This window comes from Calypte anna, chromosome 7, assembly GCF_003957555.1.
Source record: "Calypte anna isolate BGI_N300 chromosome 7, bCalAnn1_v1.p, whole genome shotgun sequence".
NCBI classification, from domain to species: Eukaryota; Metazoa; Chordata; class Aves; order Apodiformes; family Trochilidae; genus Calypte; species Calypte anna.
The window spans coordinates 9,393,731-9,414,143 of record NC_044253.1 but is presented as its reverse complement, the minus strand read 5'-3'; the positions used below and the strand labels follow the sequence as shown (position 1 = coordinate 9,414,143).

Below are 20,413 nucleotides of genomic sequence, written 5' to 3'. Positions count from 1 at the left end.
AATTCTCTGTACTCTGCTGCTGCTCCCAGGTTTCCCAGCCCATGCTGTCTGTCCCCTTGCATCAACACCTGCAGCCCCTGGGTGACAATTTCCCAGTTTTTATTTTGCATCCCGGCTCTTTCAGCCTGCACGTGAATGGAATGGGAGGGCCACACAATATTGGGCTCTTCGTTCACACCGTTGCTCTTTAAATCCAACATTGTTTTCCTGCAGCTCCAGGGCAACTGCAGCAAATGCCTCACATTCAGAAGTACACCCAGGAGCAAAGCTCCCTCAATTCCCCAAATGTGAGCAAGAGCGATGGCTTTCAGGGGAAGCTTTTGCAATATGAACATAATAATAAAATATTCCTTGAGCCAAAGGAAGAGAGAGAATGACTTGGCACCCCACTGGGACGACACAGCATTGCCAATGTGGTTTCTTCAGACTACTGTAATGGCATTGCCTGGCTGCCTTTCAGACCCCCTTTTAACAAGAAAACGAAAGTTTCTACAAGTTTCGTGTGGACTGGGGCAAGGAAGACTGAAACACTTGCTCTTTGCAAGAGAAACAATGCTGTGTGAGCAGCTGGGCAGGACAGAGCTGGCATGGATGCAGAGCAAATAGTGCTGCTGACTGCCTCCTGCTCTGGGATATGGTCAGGGGTGAGGGGAGGGTGTAGGAAAACAAAGCATTGCAATTCACCTGTCCCTAAGGAGCAGATGTGGAGATGAGCTGGAGTTACTGCACTCAGAGTGGGCATGGAAAAGGGCAATGCTCACTAAGAGACCCAGGTTCCTTCACCGTGCTGCTCAGAAGATGAATTGGTTCATGCAAAAGCTGGATTTTCAGTGCACAGGGAACAAGCTAGATGTTTCATGGCCATAATCAGTGGCAGATCCAGAGAACATCCTTAGGAGACTGGGGAGCAGACCCTGAATTTTGGGCAGTGCCTCATCACCAGCGTCTGGGGTGACAGGACAAAAACTTGGAAAAGTTGGTAAAAGATGTTTATTGACACTTTACCAGCTTGTGGACTGCAGTGAGGGCATTAGCACACAGCACAAACTTTGGCTTTTGTTTGAGGATGTTTTCATTATGGTACTATTTGTCAAGCAAGGGTTTGGAGCACTTGCCTTGTCAGCTGGGAGCCCACACCCAGTGTAAGCACACCAGCCCTTTACACGAGTTTTGCCACAGAAACAAAACCTGGAAAACCAAAGCTCACTCTGCTGCCAGGGAAGGGGGCTCTGGAGGCACTGCCGCCTATGGAGACCCCAGGGTGGCTGAAATCTGTCCCATCATGAGGTACCACAGAGATCCAAATGCAATGACACCTTGCAATCTAAAGCACTGGGACAAAACACATCCTGGCTGTTTCTTTGGATGTTGGGTTAGAGAATAAAATCCAGGGAGCATTTATAGTCCTCTTTGGAAGGGCTAGGAAGACAAGCATCCCTGTTTGCCCTTCTCTGGTGCCTACCCCAGACTTGAGGCCATCTTCAGCCCCTGTGGCAGGGCTCCCCCAGGCTAGGTGGGAGGCAGGGGTACCCGGCTGCCCTGAGCAGGCTCTGCCAGCCTCCTGGTTTCTGGTTCCAGGGAATACGTGCTGACTGCAGGAGGCATGTGCAGAGCTGTCGAGAGCAGAAGCAGTGCAGGCAGCCTGAATCACATTCCTCTGACCCTCTTTCTCAGCAGGGCTCTCATTCCAGAAATAAATCCTTATTTCCCCATGACTGATCACCTCTGCCATGGCGGGGCTGATAATCTTACCCAGGAGCCCTGCTTAGTGCCTTACCCTGGGAGCGTGAGGAATGATCATTCCCCAGTGACACCCGTGGATAGCAGTGGATAACAGCTGGGAAGGGAGGCAGGCAACAGCAGGAACATGATCAACAGAGGTGCTGGTGGTTGATCTTGGGACAGGAGACTTCTGCAGAGGAGGAGGAGCGGACAGGAGGGGGGGGGGGGATCCTGTCACTGCTGATGCAGCTGGAGAGAAACATTGGTTAAGGGTGGTCAAAGCTGGGAAGGGAAAAAAGCAAGGAGGGAAAGGGATGAATTGAAAGGAGCTGAGAGCCATGCTGGAGAGCACACAGACAGCCTGCTGACCTCTGGTGCACAAGGCATGAAGGAAACAGCCTGTGATTGACCATGTGGACCATCTGGGTGATCATCTTCTGGATTTCAACCTCCACGGTAGGTGTTCAGATCTATTTATTCCCAGTTGCATGGAATCACACATCTGAGTATGTGCATCTCCATTCCATGGAGTCACAGTGTCTTTATTTGAAACTGTCTATGTTGAAGCTGGGATTTCTGTATTTTTCTCTTGCTTCTGATGCTTCCTGCACTCGCTGTCATGGCCAGATGGCTAGATGCTGAATGCCTCAGTTTCCCCATCTTTATAAAGACAGCAGTGTTAGTAATCTATTTTGGTAAATATGCCAGGATTTGTGGTGAAGGAGAAAAGATTTGACACCATTTAGAGAAGTTTTAACTGATTTACATCAGCAAGCAATCCCCTAAGGGGGAATGCCCACTACTGCCAAAGCCTCCCTTCACTCAGATTGAAGGAATGCAAAGCAATGTTTAACCTGCAAAGTTTGGTTTCTTCTACTTTTATCATTTAACTGGGAACTTATGTGGCAGATTGTCACTGTTGAGTGCTGGACACTCAGGTGGGTCTGGAAGGACAGTTAAACTTGGGCTGTGATCTTCAGGTTCTTCTCAGCTTATCATATTTTAAAAGCATGCAAAACTAAGATTGAAATATGTCCAGCTTAGGGGTGAGAAGCTGGGAAAGGATCAAGATCTTAGTACATGTAAAAAATTACTGTTTTGTTGCAACTAATGGAAAAATCATTCTATTTGCCCCAGCAGGGGATTTGGTTCAAATTCTGAGAAAACCTGAGCTCTGCCTTGATATTTTAAATGCAGACTGAATGCGATTTGCAGACTTTTTGCCTTGTGATCATCTTCCATAATGAAAATAGTGGTTATGAGCCTTTTCTTGTCTCATTTTATTTTCTTATTCCTAGGTATTACTTAAAGAACTCTGTAAATAGATATCATTGGTGAGGGTGCCACTGAGAACATCTTCTTCTACTTTTTCTCCACTCTTTCTCATCCTTCAAATAGTTATTTTGATTTTGCCAGGTATCTTTTGTTCTTTAAGTCCTCTCATTAAACCAACCCTGGTTTGCTTTCAAATTAAATGGACGTGAATTCTGTGGCTGGAAATATAATTTATTTTAAACAGTGTTTAGATCCATTCATTTCATAAGTTAAAAAAACATAGCTGGCTGTTGCTACCTGTACCACAAACTGCAACATCCTGGGCATTTAGTTACAACTATTGTTGTTTGGAATGGTTTTGGTGCCTCATATTTTCTTTAAACAAAGTATGAGGATGTCTTGCCCCCTCATCAAAATGTGGCAGGCCCTGGTCTGGGAGCTGTTTCTGTGACCCATTTAGGACAAAACAAAGAAACCCTCCACAGAGGAGCCCATTTTTCCTCCAGGATTTCAAGGTTTGCTCCCAGCTGGGGATGGTAAACAGGAGGGAGCCTGAGCACAGCTGGCAGTGGTGTTGGGGTTCTCTGGCTGCAGCTGGGGTGTGGGATTTCACCTGGTTCAGCAAACAGCACCCAGCCTGCCCTGCTGGATGCCAGGGTTGGCTGGACAGCATTTATGGGAAACAAGGTCTGTAAACAGCACCTGTGGGCTTTCTGCCTCCTCCGAGTGTAAAATCTGGTTACCCACCTTGTTTGTATTACCAGATAAGAGGTATCTAATCAGGAGAGCATGGTGAACATCACACACAGTAATTGTAAGGCATTGACTACACCATATTCCTGCTTAAACAGGAATAAGAAATAATAAGAAAATAATCCTTAAGTAGGAATAAGAAATAACAAGACACTAATGCTGGATCAAAGTGGTCTTCACAGCTGAATGTGCTACAAGTGTCCAGTCCCATTCTAACTATAAAGAAATAATATTTAAATCTCTTTCTCAGCAAATGCTTCCTTAGGACCAACATTTCTTAAATGCAAATGGTGCCCAGGAGATGTGTAGCCCTTTTTAGGGTGGACAGGTTTCCTGTTTCTTGTATTATTACAAAGTGATTGATACCATTAATTTTAAGCATGTTCAGTATCATCTTGAAGGACCTGCATGCAGACCAGAGGAGTCCTGCTGATCCCCTCAAATGCTCAGCATTAATACAGGGTTTTAATGTATTTTCAAAGAAACTTGTGGAAAGAGATACTACAGCATAAATATGTTGGAGGTCTTAAGTATCACTTTAATACTTGTGAACTCAGAAAATGTAGTAAATTGCATTACTATTGGTGATCAAATACATAATCATAGATAGTGATAAATGATGCACATTTTAAAAATCTCTCCATTTTTAGAAATTACCAAATTCAGCCATCAGCTAACAACTGAAACTCTTAAATGCAATTACATTTCTTTAGCCACGTTACTCCAGTCAGACAATTATTTTCAAAGCTTGAATAGATTTTTAATTTTTTTTGCAAATATTACATTGGTTAAGAATGCATTTAAATCCTGGCATCAGAGGATAGCTTTTTAAATCTGAATTATTTGCATGTGTGATTCCAGGAAAGTCATTATACCATGCAAAACCAAATGGGTTTAGTTAGTTTATTTCATGATGCACAAAGTCAAGGGAGAAAGATAAGTTAAACACAACAGACCAATTAGATGAGGCATGGAAACACCACTGACAAGATCAAACTTTGTTCAGATGTACAGTACCCAAAATAATTCCAGCTGAAATGAGTGGGAATACAGTTTCTGATGTTTGTTAGACTAAAATTTAATTGTAGAAAAATAATAGTTCTCATTACAAGGCTTTTAGTGATCATTCTGTCTCCTAAATCTAATCTGGAAGTGATCAGCAATGCCACAAGATTGATGAGGTTGAATAGTTATATGATGCTGCTGGGTTAACTTTCCCTGCATGAAGTACCTAAAAAAATTCTGATACTTTTGTCATAATACATCCTGATGACTTTAATCTTTTGAGTATGTATGTCTATACACGTATGTGTGTATGTATATGTTCCATAATGGAATACACAAAGACTTTTTTTTTAATTTCATGAGGGAGGAATTATCTAATTTTTTAAAATGGGAACCCACTTGTATTCAATATTTTTATTGTAAAAAATAATAGAAACTGGTAAAATAATATAATGGTATATGTAATTTTTCACTGCAAGACATAACAACTGGAACCTTGTGCAAGTTATTTTGCAGTGATTTTCAATATGTGCCATGCTAATGGTCATTAGCTGTTTGATATATTCATTGTGGTACAGGTACGTGTAACATCATCTGCACATTGAATTGCTTCCTAAGGATTGACTTTAGGTCAACATTTCCCCACTGCTTTGTGAGAAAGGAGGATGTGGAAAGATGGGAAGGTGAGAAAATGATCACAGGATGAATGAGCATTCAACTTCTCACAAGAACCTGGCTGAGGTTCTGCTTTCAGGCTGCTCCTGATCAGCAGCAATGAAACAGACTTGAGAGGTCTTCAGCCAGTTATTTGAATCACTGGTACCTGGGAAAATTACCTCTCAGGTTAATGGTTTAACACTGCCCAGGGTGAGTATTTATTTCTCTGTTGCTCCAGAAGACTCCTGCAGTGCCTTGGATGTTTCTGCAGTCTTTCGGAAGAGGATCCTGCTCATGTACTTAATTTAGCAGAATAACATGTTCATTTTTCTCAATAATGGCAATGTCAGCAAAACAGAGAAGGCAGAAACTCAGTCTGTGCTTGCCTGCTGCTACTATATAAAAAAGCAGACCCAAACAGTAAAATTGACTGTATTTCAAGGAAATTGACTGTATTTCCAGGAAAAATTACCTGCACTCAGTTGATTGGGTTGCAGGGGGAATATGAGCATAAGAAGGGTAAATCCTGTTGAGGAGATAAAACTTTACAGAGGAAAAGTTATTCCACTGCTTTTAAAATTTGCAGATCAGAGCTGTACCACCTGTCTGTGACCTTCTAAGTGTCCTGAAAAAGGAAAAAGAAAACTGTGCTGAGCTTCTGTCCCTGGAGGCAAAGAACAGAACACCTGAAAATGACCCAGTTCTGAGCTCAGGTAAAGACTGAATGAATGTGCACAGTAAAAACTGCTCTCAAGTGAGCTGGGTAGCCTCCAAATTTGATCCCCCCACATCCCTTCCCATAGGAGGCATGCATCTTGTATGCACCTCTCATTCAGGAGCACAAAATCAGGTAAGATCTGTTAAAAGGCTCTGAGAGGGGAACCTTGACTTTACTGTGACAGCAAGAGTAGTAAAAGCCTTCTAATTCAGCTGCTCAGCTGAAGTACTCAAAACTAGAGGCCACAGCAGCAAAAAAGTCTTGCAGATAGCCAAGGATTTGGAATTCTTCTCATCTTGAATGGTATTTTTATAAAGTCATCTTAATAAGTGCAAATTTGTTTAACTATATTTGCTTTAAAAATCAATGAATACCATCAGGAAAAATTAAATCACATGTCCTCAGGGTCTTATTTTCCTTACCTTGCTCTAAATTATTGTCATGTAACAGAACTCTTGCATTTTAGAGAGGATTTATCAGCATATAAAGGAGTTTCTTGGCCAAGGAAGGTCTTGTAGTACTGAGTCCTCATCACATTCCCAACTCTCCTTTTGCAGTTTGTAGAAAAAAAAAAGTTGGGCAAGTGTGTTCATGTGCAAGGGGACTCAGAGATTGGATGGAGGCACCAGATGTGACTATTTTGTGTGCATGACCAGGTATTGACACTGCAAATGGCTTTGTGTCATTCACAGCATCTCACAGAATGAACTGTTCCTGGGTGACTTTTGTGGACCATGGCATGGCAGGTCCTCACCTGTAGTGTAACAAGGCAACCAGGTGCCCCTAATTGCCAGGGAGTGGGCATGAGCTTGTGTTAAGCCCACCTGTGCCTGATTAGGGTGGGCCCCCACTGCGCATGAGCAGGACCAGGGGGCCAATAAAAGGTGAGGCCTGAGACAGAAGCTCAGCTCAGTCCCAAGCTAGCCAGCAGAGAGGCTGGTTGCTCTTGGAGTAGCAGCACTGATCTGGGCTGGTCAACTCTGAGAGCTGTAGGCTTGGCGCATTGCTTGTGAGTCTCTGCTGGAACACCTGGTTGGACCTTGAAGTGCCGTTCCCTAAAAGAGGTTTGTCTTGCTACACTCACCAGTGTGGAAAGTGATGGAGCTGCCAGGACATGTTTTTTGTGGAGGGTGTCTGGCCAGAGACAAGCCACCCTTCAGAGCCAAAGCTGAGGCTTTTTCCTAGTTTCCAAGCCTTCCTCTCTAGTAGAGAGTGTGGGAGATGCAGAAGTGTTTCACCCTGACCTAGCCCAAAGGCAGTACGCAGAGGAAAGGTCTATTGTCTGGTTTCTTAGGATGCCTAAAATCCTTGTTTTTACTTTATTTATCCCTGTGAGTCTTGCTAATGATGGGTGTGAGCACAGCTTCAGGGCATCACTCCCATGTAGCAGTGACAGGGTGCCTGGTGACAGGTTGCCAGATACTCCAGAATACAGATCTGTCTCATTACATACAAGAAGTTTGATGATATGAATAAATCAGTATTGTTTGTTTCCTTTACCTGTGCCCTTCACCAAAGAGGAGGGTGGTTTGACAACCTATTTTTCTGCTTTTATCCTGTGGCATGGCTGTGATGCTGAGCTTTCCATTTCCTCTGCACCAGAACTCTGAAGATGCAAACACATTCAGCTTTCTAGGGACATACAGGTGTGGGCCAGCACTAGCATTAGCAGGCAGTACTGAAAAGTGAGCTAAAAAATTCACATCTGCTTTCCTTAATCTTTTCAGGTCTATTCAGTAGTTACCAGAAGACAAGATGGGTACCAGAGACCTGATGCAAACTTTGTAAGGGCCAAGTTGCTCTTTGGCTAGTAGAGACCAGTGGAGTCAAGGACCACACTGGGATGGGCCTGGAGCTTGCTGGGACTGCTTTGAAAAAAGCAGGACCTGTTCTGTTCCCATCCAAGACAGTTCTCAGGACAATGGAGACTTTGCATGGTGTTTTCATTGCTTGGAGATGTTTCATGGTGTTTTGTTGCTGGGAGAGGTTTTGTGGTGTGGAGATGCTGCATCATGTTGTGTTGTGTCCCCCTCAGGCAGATGTGCTGGGATGTGGGATAACATGAGCTGCTGGCCTTCATCCCTGGTGGGACAGACTGTCCATGCTCAGTGCCCTGTATTCTTCCAGATGCTGACTGGGAAAAAAGGTAACACTGAGAATATGCTCTTCTTGCCCAGGTGTTTTTGATTGTTATTTTATGTTAAAATGTGTTATTTACAAAGATGCCACTGTCAGGTCTGCACTTCAAATGAAATTGTGTCCCTTCTTTTAAAGACCTGATGGCCACTTAACAGCTCCACTTCCAAGACTAAACTAAACATGGGAAAGCTTGGAATTAGAGTAGCAAGATGTTTTAAGTGTTTGTTTTCCTTAGCCAGGTGGAGAAACGCACAGGAAGTTAATGCTGTCCTGAATAGTAGGTTGTTTTTGTTATTTTTTATTAGTGGAAATAATTGTCTCCACCCCATCTCTGTGTTTATGTATTTCTGTCTGTCTTTCTCCTTCTAATGACTCTAAGAGACAGTGACTGATCTTGGTTGAGCTTGATGGGGACAAAACCATACACCATTATGTTCACAAAATTTCTGGCAAGACAGACAGCCAGGTAGGGGGAAAAGATGCAGAAAGAGTTAATCTGTGCTGAGGATTCATTCCTTTGGCTGTGATAGGCTCCACACAAACAGCAAAAATTCATGGAAACTCAGGTTTCATGGCTCACCAACAACTCACTCAAAGAGATGAGCTCAAGCAACATTTGTTGTCCCTTCTCTGGGATTTCTAAGCTAGAAATTAAGTGAAATTTATTGCCAGTATACTACAGTAATCATTAGCCATTAAGTAGGAGTTTCTGTTCAGCTCTGCTTTTCAGCAATGCCCCAGAAATGTGCTTACATTTCTCTTTAGAGAGTTAATGATTCAAATTGGAAGAAGTTTTTGTGTTCTTTGGTTATAGGACATGGATTAATGAGATCCCGTGCTTAAAGAAAAGCAGACAGATTCATTTTATGGAGGGAGGAACAGCAGACAAAATATTAGATTGTCTAATAAAGATTAGATAAGTCCAAGAAGAGGCACTTAGAGCTCTATAAATAAAATCAGACATGAGCCATTTAGATGAAAATAAATGCCATGCTACTTTCTGTACACACTAAAAGTAGTGGTCCATTGAATCCTATAATCCCCTTTAAAGACAGAGGATAAGATGTTCAAAGACGGAGATCTCTGAGGCAATAATCTGCTCAGCATGCACTGACAAATCTTTAGATCCCAGCCCTTAAATACATTAAATTAAATCCCTGCTGGTACAGCCACTAGAGGGAACCGCTCCCTGCTTCTCGCCCTCTCACTGGGGAGAGAACAGGAATTTGTACATCCAAAGGTCAAAATTACATCTCAAATTTGTATTGCATTATCTTGGAGACAGTCTAACAGCTTTAAACTTAAGTTGCCCTCATTATCGAGAAGCTGAGACCTAAACCACTTCTGATAAGCAATCATCAGAGTAAGGATGTTCAAAACAGAAACCCAAGATATGGTCTATTGCCATTTGCATCTTATTTTGGTCTGTGCATCTGGCCTTTTGGGTCAAAGTCAGCAATAGTTCCTTCTCATTCTCATAGCCACATTCTCTTCTGATTTTATACTGCGGTTGGCTTGTGACTCATGTGTTTAATTATTGCTACAGTTGTTGCCCTGTTTGAAGCAATTTTGCAAAAGAAAAACAAAGATCCGTCTGCTTGGAAAAGAAGCAAAAGTTTTCTCTCCTCACCACTTACAAAGCAGATGGGCAGCCACAAATGCCAAAGACATTAAGGGATGAAGCTCTGACCAAACCCTGGACTCTGTGCTGTTGAGCTTTGTGCTGACATCTCCACTTGCATTTGCAGCCCAGACTGTCTGGCCCCTTCCCACATAACAGAGCAAAGAAACAAAATAATCTGTAATTTAACTGCAATTCACATCCAGTCCTGCACATTGTGTCTTGGGCAAGAAATGAGGGAAGGTGTGACCAGTGCAAGGATTCAGACGCAGAGGAAAAGGCCACACCGAATGTCCCCACTTCCATTGCCATCCCTTTAGCCAGTGTTCCCCCTTGCCCAGGCAACTTCAGAAGCTTCCAGTAAACACCAAGCACTGATGGTTACAGACTGCAGACCCCCAGTCTGCTCTAAGCAGGGCATGCTGCAGTTTCCCTGGTGTGTGTCACCCATAAGCAAGTAGCATTTTTAAATCTGTGCTCACATCCATCAGTATGAAACACCCTGCACAACCTCCCATGCTTTGCATCTGATGCAGTCAAATGCTCTCATGAATGCAGAACTTCACCTCTTCCAGTCTCATCTGCTTTGACAAAACCCAGTTGCAGACATGTTTACAAGCGCATTGCTCTGCTCCAAGTTAAGCACTTCTGTCTCAATAATTAAAGCAGAAGAAGAGAACTTGCCACCATAGCACAGCCTGGCTGGGTGCCAAGGCAGGTTGGGGAGAACTGTTTGGAAGAGCTGTTTCTCTCCTGTTGCTGTTGCACTGCAGCAAGGTGTAGAAAACCTCGCTTAAAAAGCAAGCCTGGCCCTTCCAAAGATGCTAAGCTGGAACAAAATGTTCATAAAAGCATCAGAATAATAGTCTGATACTGACACACCCAGAGCTCTTCCCACTTGGAGATCACAGAATGTTTGCTGTGCATTGCAGTTTTACACAGGTGAGTTCAAATCAAGTGCAGACATGCTGCCAGGTCACCAGAATTAGCCCAGATGTAGCAGAAGCCCTGATGTCTTGATGGTCCCAGCAGCCCCCAAAGAATATCACCTAGTGCCAAACAGCTGCATATGCACCTCCCTCTGTTCCCTCCACTCTGCAGAGATGTTTTGCAGGCACTGGATGTCCTAGAGTCTTCATGGCTTAACATTTAGTGATAAACAGACTCATGGTGCCTTCTGGCAAGGCTTCTATTGAGAAGGGCTGTGGATTTCAGGCCCTATCTAAATCCTTGCTAGTATTGCCATCACTGAAGCAAAGCTAGGATTGGAACTAGATTATCTTTCAGGTCCCTTCCAACCAAAACCATTCTGTGATTCTGAAGTGTGGCTCATACCTGACATGTGAATGTGATTAGGACAGTGGGCAGTGGTTTTACTTCTTTATGGAAGTTTCTCTTCTCCTCAGCACATAACCTACATGCCTGCCAGGGTCACTTTCTCCCATTGAGACTGTAAGGTGTATGACAGGATTTCCCAGTTTGACTTCAGTGCCAAACATGAATATGGATATGTTCAAACCTGTCCAACTCAACCATATGCAACGTACTGGGGATCCATCTCAATCAGATTTAGGAGTTTAAAAGCCAGATTGCCCAGCAGAATTGGGTCAGACAAGCTGCCTTCTGCAGATGTCTGTCTGAAAATTAGATGGATTCTGCAAATGGCTCCTTTTCTTCACTGACTAGAAAAACAGCCATGAAGGACACAGTTGGACTTAGACATTTAGCTTTCAGAGGGCTAACTTAAGTGAGAGGAACCCCATCCTAGCCTTTAATTTGTACCAAACCTTTTGTAAGCAAGGAAATCAACAGAGTAAGACAATGTCCAAACCTGGCTGTGGCAACAAGTCCTTTAGTTTCCATTAAAATTTCATCACAAATCTGTGACCATCTAAAGTTTTGAGTTCTCTTCAGACCATGACAAACCACAGTGAGGAGGTGGGAGCATTCAGGAAGGTATCAGATTTGCATGGACTTTGAATCTGTGGTTGGAACAGTCATGTGTTTGCTGATCTTGGAACACTGGCCAAGAAACACCAGATGTACTGAACAGTATTATTTATGTTGCAATTAATAAAAACACATCCATCACATTCATCCCTGAGTTGGCAAACAATATTATGACCCACACAAGTACACTGGGCAAGTATCAACGTAATTAGCTCAGCTGTATTTCATCTCCAGCTATGCAGAGTGCACTGTCTGGGGGAAAATACTCTTTTTGCTCTTGGAGTAACCCTGTGTGTCAGGGGAACAAAGATACAATTGGAACTGATCACACCTGGTTTTGTCTTTTTTTTTTCTTTTTTTTTTTTTTTTTTTTTTTTTTTTTTTTTTTTTTTTTTTTTTGGTTTGGTTTTTTGTTTTTTGTTTTGTTTTGGTTTTTTGTTATTACCATGCAGGTTTTGTCTACCGGAACTGTACAAGTGAGGGTTGGTCAGAACCATATCCCAGACCTGATATCGCTTGTGGCTACAATGTCAATGACACAACAAATGAGGCAAGAGTGAGTCTGGGTGTCTGTGACCACAATTCTGCTGCTTTTGGGAGGAATGTGTTAAGGGGAGCCTGAATGGTAATGAGACTTAACTAAGGGGGTGTAGGGTTACAGGTGGTTTTCAGCATAAACGCTTCCTCCAAAATTATCAAAATGGGTTGCTCAAGGTAAAAAACTTCAGTAGCTGATTTTAGGAGAACAATCATTTTTTAAATAGGAGGAGACACCTCTATCTTGGTATGGGCTTATTTCGAACAGACAGCCACAGGTAAAGATGTGAATATATGTTCCCTTGCAGCGTTCTTATTTCATGACTCTGAAGACCATGTACACCATCGGATACTGCACCTCCCTCGTGACATTGATGGTAGCCTTAGCAGTCCTGATCTCTTTTAGGTGAGGAGAAGTTATCTCTGGTTTGTGTTTGGCCAGGACTTCTGGTCATTGTAGCTGACAGAGATCCTTCTGTTGGCTTTCAGGACAAGTTAAAAGTGGAACTATTCCTGCAAATCTTCACAGGAATCAGTGAGAAAAATTATCTGAATCTTGTCTCCCAGAAAATGTCAGGGCTGCTCCTTATACTGTGCTCTCCTGTCCTCTGTGAAACATAGCTGGATGTGTTTTGCAGACTGGCATTTGCAACAGGTCCCTGCTGGTATCTTCCCATGACTTCAGTGTCCCTCAGGCAGTGTCTGTCCTCCTGCTGTTCTTTTCCTCACTCTGGCTTGAACTTCGCTCTATGAGCTGCTGCACTGATTTCTGGGAAGGTGTTTCAGATTTACAGCAGTGGTCTGACAGTCAGCTTATCTTCATGCATCCTTATAACCTGGAATTTGTACTTTGCTTTTTATTCAGTGAAATTAATTCCCCTCACAGTAAATGTCAGGGCTGCACTGCTGGGCAGAAGGAACCCCAACTACTTTGGCAAAGTCATCTTCAATCTACACAGCATCCAGATACAGTTTATATGGAAAATTAACACAGAAAAGATTGCAGGCACAAGTGGACTGTGCAGGCAAATCAAATCAATCCACCCAGGTGTGGATGAATAGCTTTGGTTCATGTTACTCCAGAAAAGAGACAGGGAGGCTAGACAAGCATAATGGTGTGAAATCACTATCCTTCTGGAAACAATCAACTTGGTTTAGTACCTGAGTGATGTGGCTTCACCTTTTTCAGGTCGTCTCTAAGATATACCTCTTGAGAAATGCAATAGGCTTCCTTTTACAAACAGAAAAATATTGTTCTTAATTTGTTAGTTTAGCATTAATGGGCATTGAAACTTGCTGTTTACAGCCACAAGCTACCTGTGTGGGTTAGAAATATAACTTCACAGGGTCTCTCTTATTGTAACAGAAGACTTCGCTGTACCAGGAACTACATCCACATGCATCTCTTCACATCATTCATTTTGCGAGCCTCATCCAACTTCATCAAGGATGCTGTTTTGTTCTCCTCTGAAGACACCAATTACTGTGGGACATACACGGTAACCATTTGCCCTCCAGCTTGCTCCATGCCTCAGTTTCCCAGCAGGTTCCAAACAATAGTTAGAGTGCAAGGAAGGGAATCTTTCTCAGATTTCCATTCAGCATGAGGGGTCATGGGAGAGGAAAGCTATGCCCTGACCCTTCTCCATCACTCAGTCCTGCATGTTGCCTGTTCCTGGCTGAGATTTTCCTGCTTGGGATGGATATTGTGTGGGTGATGGTGGCATGAGAACTGGAGCATACACACAGAAACCCAGATGCTGTTCCTCCCAGCTCTAGATGCCCTGACAAGTATTGGCATGGAGGGCTTCCAAGTCACTCTGAAGTAGGTACCTGAGTTGATCATCTTGATTACGTTGTCTAGATGGCCTCAGAAGACACCAGGAAATCAGAAATGCCTAAACATAAGTGTCTCAGGCTGTGAACACAGGACACATCACCAGGGTGGAGATTCTTACATGGCTTTTAGATCTTGCTAAATGGGGCTGGCAAGAAAAGTTCAAGAACACATTAAATATTATTCACTTATACTATAGTGTGAGACCTGATATTAAGAGATGGGTTCGCACCCAGAGAGCTTGGAAAAAGAATCTCCCAAAGATTAAATTGTTTTTTTCCTTTTTTTTTCCTTTTTTTTTTTTTTTTTAATAAGCAGCAAAATGTCTTGACAACCAGGGGCAGAGGGGAGTCATTGCAGAAAATATTCAATGCTTTAAACTAAAATGTAAGAGTAGGGAGGGAAACAACACAAAACAAAACAAAAAAGATGTTTGGGGATTTTTTTAATCCTCCTGCTTCCTTGTCATGTGATGCCTGTCTCAAGGTCACCCATTTAGTCCCCTAATAGCTATAATATCTCTGTTTGCCAAGATTTATTTACAGCTTCTCTCTGTTAGAAAGTAGATACAAAGCCAGGAATCAGCTAATTATCCTCTCTCTCCTCAGGCTGGCTGTAAGCTCACCATGGTCTTCTTTCAGTATTGCATCATGTCTAACTACAGCTGGCTCCTTGTGGAGGGACTGTACCTCCACACTCTCCTGGTTATTTCTTTCTTCTCGGAAAGGAAGTTCCTTTGGTGGTTCATCGCCCTTGGATGGGGTACTGGTCCTCCTTAATAACCCTGTCTCTATTTTCCCTTTGGGATGGACTTGTCAAGCAGTAACCAGCTTTTCCGTCACAGGTGCCCCGACCGTGTTTGTGGCTGCATGGGCGACTGCCAGGCAGCTCCATGAAAATATTGGGTAAGTTGTGTGGAAGAGGTGAAGGTGGCACACTGGGGGAGCAAGGCTGCTCCATGGGGTCCTGCTCATTCCTAACCACTGGCAGCCAAGCAAACCAAGCACCATCCTGCTGTGGTGTAAACCTGGATCCTAGCGTGGGTGGGAGTAGAGATCCAGCTGAGCAACCTGAGAAAGAGCCTCAAATTTCATCTGAGCATTTTCAAGGGTGAGGTAGCATTCAAGCATGAATTCAGCCCATAATGTTTTCAGCATCTGAAGTCCATGTGACTCTGAGAAACGTGAAACTCTTCCTTTCTCTTCACCCTTCCAAAATTTTGAACAGTGGTTATACTGTAGGGGCAGGACGTCCTTTGTCCTGTGTAGGTGAAGTTTTCTGTCAGAAATGTGCAGCTAAGTGACAACAGGAACTTAATTTTGTACAAAAAGAGAGTAGGGGCTTACTTGAAGTGCAAAACAGACCCAACCCCCATTGAAAAGATACCAGTGTTTTGGTAACTGATTGCACCTTCTCTTCTATTTTCACAGGTGTTGGGATATTAACACTAATGCCAATACCTGGTGGATCATTAGAGGCCCTGTAGTTTTGTCTATTTTTGTAAGTCTTTTCTGGGACAAGCAGATTCAAACTGCATTTTCAAATACTGTGAAGCCAGAGATCATTTATTCAACATGCTTTAGAAGTGTGTTAATGAACTGATCTCAGACATGTGCCTGAACTGGTGTGACACATGAATTACCGCTTAAGCAACTTCTGCTCAGCAGAATTTAGTAACTAATGCCCCGAAGCTAAGTTCATAAGGAAAGTTAGAGCGTCCTCCCAAGAAGCAAGAGCCTGAAGAAGATCAGGTTTCCACATCCTGTTGATTTCATACGAACTTGGCTGGCTTGTGGAAGCTTGTTTTGGACTGTTTCAAAGGAAGGCTCAGGAGGAGAAACTAAAGTGGATGTACATTTCAGTACAATCGCGTTTGTGTCTCCCGCTCAATGCTTCTCTCAGCAAAGCCAAAACCAACTTGCCTTACATGACCATTAGCTTTTGTTTTCAGCAATGAAAGCAGCTGAAAGCACATGCACCCTACCTGAATGGGCTGTGATTAGACTGTTCTGGGATCACCCACTGAGATAAGGCACAGGCACTGAAACTCGGTGGGAAACTGCTCAGTACGAGGCAGTAGCGATGTAAAGGTACAGTTTAGCACAAGCAATACTCAATACCTATGGCAGGTTAAAGTTCTGCTCCTACCTACCACTAAGCGATGCTTCACTCACAGAAGACACACAGCTGACCAGACAAGCGATTTATGATAAACTTCATGAGGCTGCAGCATTGATTTTTCTAAATGAGTCAACTCTTAACGCACCAGGAGCCACTCCGTGATATTTAAATGCCACTAAGACTAAAAGCACAGTCTGATTTTATCTTTGGAGGGCCACCCGCTGTCCCCTTCCAAGTTTCTTCAAAATCCTGATCACATCTAGCTTAGCCACTGAAACCAGGAGCCGCCCGCATGACTCTGCCTCTTTACCTAAGAGAGGCTTTTCTCAAGCCCATAGCCACAGACAAACAAACAGCCCGTCCTTCAGAATTCAGATCTAATCTCTTTATTCCTCACAGCGCACAGTCCTTAGCAGTTCAAAGGGCAGAAAGTCAACACCGATAAACTCCTTTGTGCTCCTGGGCTAACATTCATTGCTGCGCTGCCCGCGGCAATCCCTCCCAGCAGGAATCCCGCCGTCCCCCTTTCCCCAGAAGTTTTTCATCAACAAACTGTCCTGTTCAGCCTACACCGCTCATGCCCGGCCTGGGGGATTAAAAAAAACAACAGGATCCTCAGACCTGAGCCTCCTTTTGCCTCTAACCTCTCTCAAATGTTTCAGTTTCCCTTCACCCCTAAGCCGTCCCAAATGTTCCACTTTGCTCTTCATATTCCTTAATCCTACGTGTTCCCCGCTCAGCTCCTTCAATAGAATCACAGAATAGTTCTAGTCCCAACCCCCCTGCCACGGACAGGGGTGTCTTCCACTGGAACAGGTATGTTCCAAGGCCCATCCAACTTGGCTTTGAACACTTCCAAGGAAAAGGCATCCACAACTTCTTTCCACTTCTCTGCAGACACACTCAGGAGCCCAGGTCATGCTGTTCTTCATCCAATAATTCCAGGAACCCAAGGACATCCTGTGTCTGTCCCATCTGAAGTAGACCCACTTCTCTTAGGGAACCCCACCTCAGAGCCCTGCTCCGACACCCGCAGGCACGTCCAAGCCCCCATGAGGAGAAGCCATGGCCACGCTGGTGTCCCCAGGAACACGGGAGGGTTAAGGGATGCCAGGGGTCGGCGGGCAGCACTGGGGGCAGGAGGAGCGCAGGGCGATCTATGTCTGAGCCCTGATGCAAAGGGCAGAGAGAGCACAGGCTGCTTGCTCCCTGATGCCGTGGGAGCGAGGTGCTTGGCTCTGCCTCCCCTGCAGCTCCTGCTCTTTTGCCTGGGGGAGAAACGAACAGAAGCAGCTGTTGCTTCACCTTTCCCCAAAGCGAGCAACATTTTTATCTGAAATCCACCCTAGGAGAGGGGGGAAATGCAAAAGGAAGAACTTCAGAGCTCGGTCTTTCCTACCCCCACTCTTAACCACTTCGTCTCCGTAGCACAGTGGGGGTTGGTCTTTTCTCCCAAGCAATAGAACAAGAGAAAATGGAAGTTTAGCCAGTGGAGGTTTAGATTGGATGTTAGGAACAATTTCTTGACTGAAAGGGCTGTCAGGCAATGGAACAGGCTGCCCAGGCAAGTGGTAGAGTCACCATCCCTGGAGGTATTTAAAAGATGTGTAAATGTGGTGCTGAGGGATGTGGTTTAGACATTTTGCATCTAACAGTTGGACTTGATAAAGGTCATTTCCAACCAAAACGATCCTATGATCCCAAACCATGCCATGTCTTTTGTCAGGGTATAAACAGTATTTTCAGTCTCAGTTAGCAAGTGGTAGCTCTGGTGATGCCTCTTTGATGGCAAACAAATTGGAGCCAGACTGTGCAGAGATTGTCAGAGCCCCGCAGTCAGGAAAGATCCTAACAATGTGCTGGGCCTCAGGGCCCTTTGGTGTCCTGCCCTGATGGTCCCCATAACTAAAGCTGTAATAAATAGAAGGGAGGAAAGCAGCTGGCACCCAAACTTCATGTGGCCGGCAGGCTGGAGAGGTAGGGACAGGGATGGGGACAGGGATGTAGGGAGGTGAGCTCCAGCCGCTCAGCCAAAATACCTGGCTGTTGATACCTGGCTGTTAGACAAGTGGTTACTGGGCATTTGGTTCTGCTGTTGTTTTGTTCACATCCTTCCATTTTAAAATTTATTTTGTTTTTCCAGATTAATTTCATTTTTTTTGTCAACATCTTAAGAATCTTGATGAGGAAGCTCAGATCACCTGAAGGACGGAGCAGTGATTTCAACCAATACAAGTATGTCCCTTACATCAAGACTTTACGTCTTGTTAGCTCATCAGAATTCTTGCTCCCGCTACATGAGCTTTCCCCTCTCTTTTTGTTCTCAGGAGACTTGCAAAATCAACCCTCCTCCTCATCCCTCTCTTTGGGGTCCACTACATCATCTTTGCTTTTTTCCCTGAAGACACAAGCAGCGGCACAATGGAAATTCAGCTGTTTTTTGAATTAGCTCTTGGATCATTTCAGGTAATAGTGACAAACTGTTGTTTACAAGAAGAAAACAGAGCAGAGTCCCAATGGCAAAAGCTGTCTGACCTACTTTGTGATGCTTCCTCCCCATTCAAAAACTGAAACTGCACTTCAATGTCGTGACCATGGTTCTTTTATCTTTTAGGGCTTTGTCGTGGCTGTACTCTATTGTTTTCTTAATGGTGAGGTGAGTTTTGTTTATACAACCTTATTTTTTATTGCTCAAGCATGCCTCATTACTGAGTAGGATACACTCTCCAATGAATTGCATGTTTTCTCCCAGGGTTTTCTTTCCAGCTACCTAAGGTCACCTGTGAAATACTTCTTAGACCTGGCAAGCCTAAGTAATTGTATGCCAGATGCAAACTTCTGCTTTCAACTATTGCAGCCCTTTCATAAATCAGATAACATTATTACTGTCTGGGAATGGAGGGTGGGGGTACCATCCCACAAACAGTCACACTGATAATCAACTGGTTCTGACATATGATGCTATTACCTGTCATCCCATGCATGTTTTCTTTGCTTGATCCTTGGGAGGGATTTTTCAAAAGCTGTATCCAGTCCAAATTTATTAGGACCCTCATAAGGTAAAGCTTTTGGAAGTGGGACCATTTCCTTTGTAGTTGCATGGTCTAGAGCTTGCACTCTGAAATGCTGATGCTGGGAGAGGTGGGGGGAAAACATTATCCAAACATGAGAATTTTTGGATAAAAAACCCCAAAACATTAGTACCTAGTTGTGGAAGAAAAACTAGGTTTGAAATGGAGGACAGGTTTGAAATGCTTTGACTGATCCTTTACCAGGGTTCAGAAAAAGTTGTTTTAAAAAGAAAATTTGCATTTTTTTTCCTTATAGTGCCAAAATGTCACATTTTTAGAACTACAATTAAAATACTGGGAAAATCTAAACAAAACACTGAGGCCAGCTAGACTTTCTGAACAGTTTCACCTGCAATTAAATAGAAAAACAGGTTAGCAGAAAATTGCATAGCTGCAACAGGAATAACACTACAAGTGACAAGAAGCAGGCCCTACCCCAGCCTCTTAAACTGAGGGTTAAAGAAACAAATCCAAACCTTGGCAAAGGTAACCTGCTCTCCTTTTCCTGTTATACTGCTCTCTGCGACGCAGGGCTCCAAGATAAACTAACTGAACTAAGTATTTTGTGACCTTTCTACCTAGGTTCAGCTGGAAGTTCAGAGAAAATGGAGGCAGTGGCATTTGAGCAAACACTTGGGTCAGCATCTCAGCACCTCTGCCAGTAACGGGGGAAGTGGTTTAACTCAAGAGATGCAGATGCTGAGGTCGAGCCCACCAGGGCATAGGAGAGCAACCTTCCAAAGATCATGTGTGCTTTAACACAGTTCTCCTGGAGGATACCTCCATGCTCAAGTCCCACAGCCCGTGCGTGGAGTCTTGTGTGTGTATTCAAAAGTGGGACTTGGCTGCAGATCAAGGGTTCTTGAAGCACATCTGTTAATTTATATCCTGTGTAGCACCAGAGTTATATTGCAAGGCAAAATGGGGCGAAACGTTATGTTCTTCCTTGGGTTTCTGGCCACAGTCATTTGTGTTTCTTTCCACACCAACATTTCTCAGCTGCTATT

The 20,413-nt window shown here is 43.8% G+C and overlaps 1 protein-coding gene across 1 annotated transcript; it reads left to right on the top strand.

Moving 5' to 3' along the window:
• The first annotated feature begins 2,133 nt into the window (after positions 1-2,133).
• Positions 2,134-20,165, top strand: SCTR (secretin receptor). Its single transcript, XM_008497023.2, has 13 exons — positions 2,134-2,178; positions 5,999-6,125; positions 8,166-8,276; positions 12,293-12,396; positions 12,686-12,783; positions 13,744-13,876; positions 14,823-14,976; positions 15,059-15,119; positions 15,645-15,714; positions 18,479-18,570; positions 18,663-18,801; positions 18,950-18,991; positions 19,989-20,165. The coding sequence occupies exons 1-13, from the start codon at positions 2,134-2,136 to the stop codon at positions 20,163-20,165; spliced, it is 1,353 nt and encodes a 450-aa protein (XP_008495245.1).
• Positions 20,166-20,413: the final 248 nt, after the last annotated feature.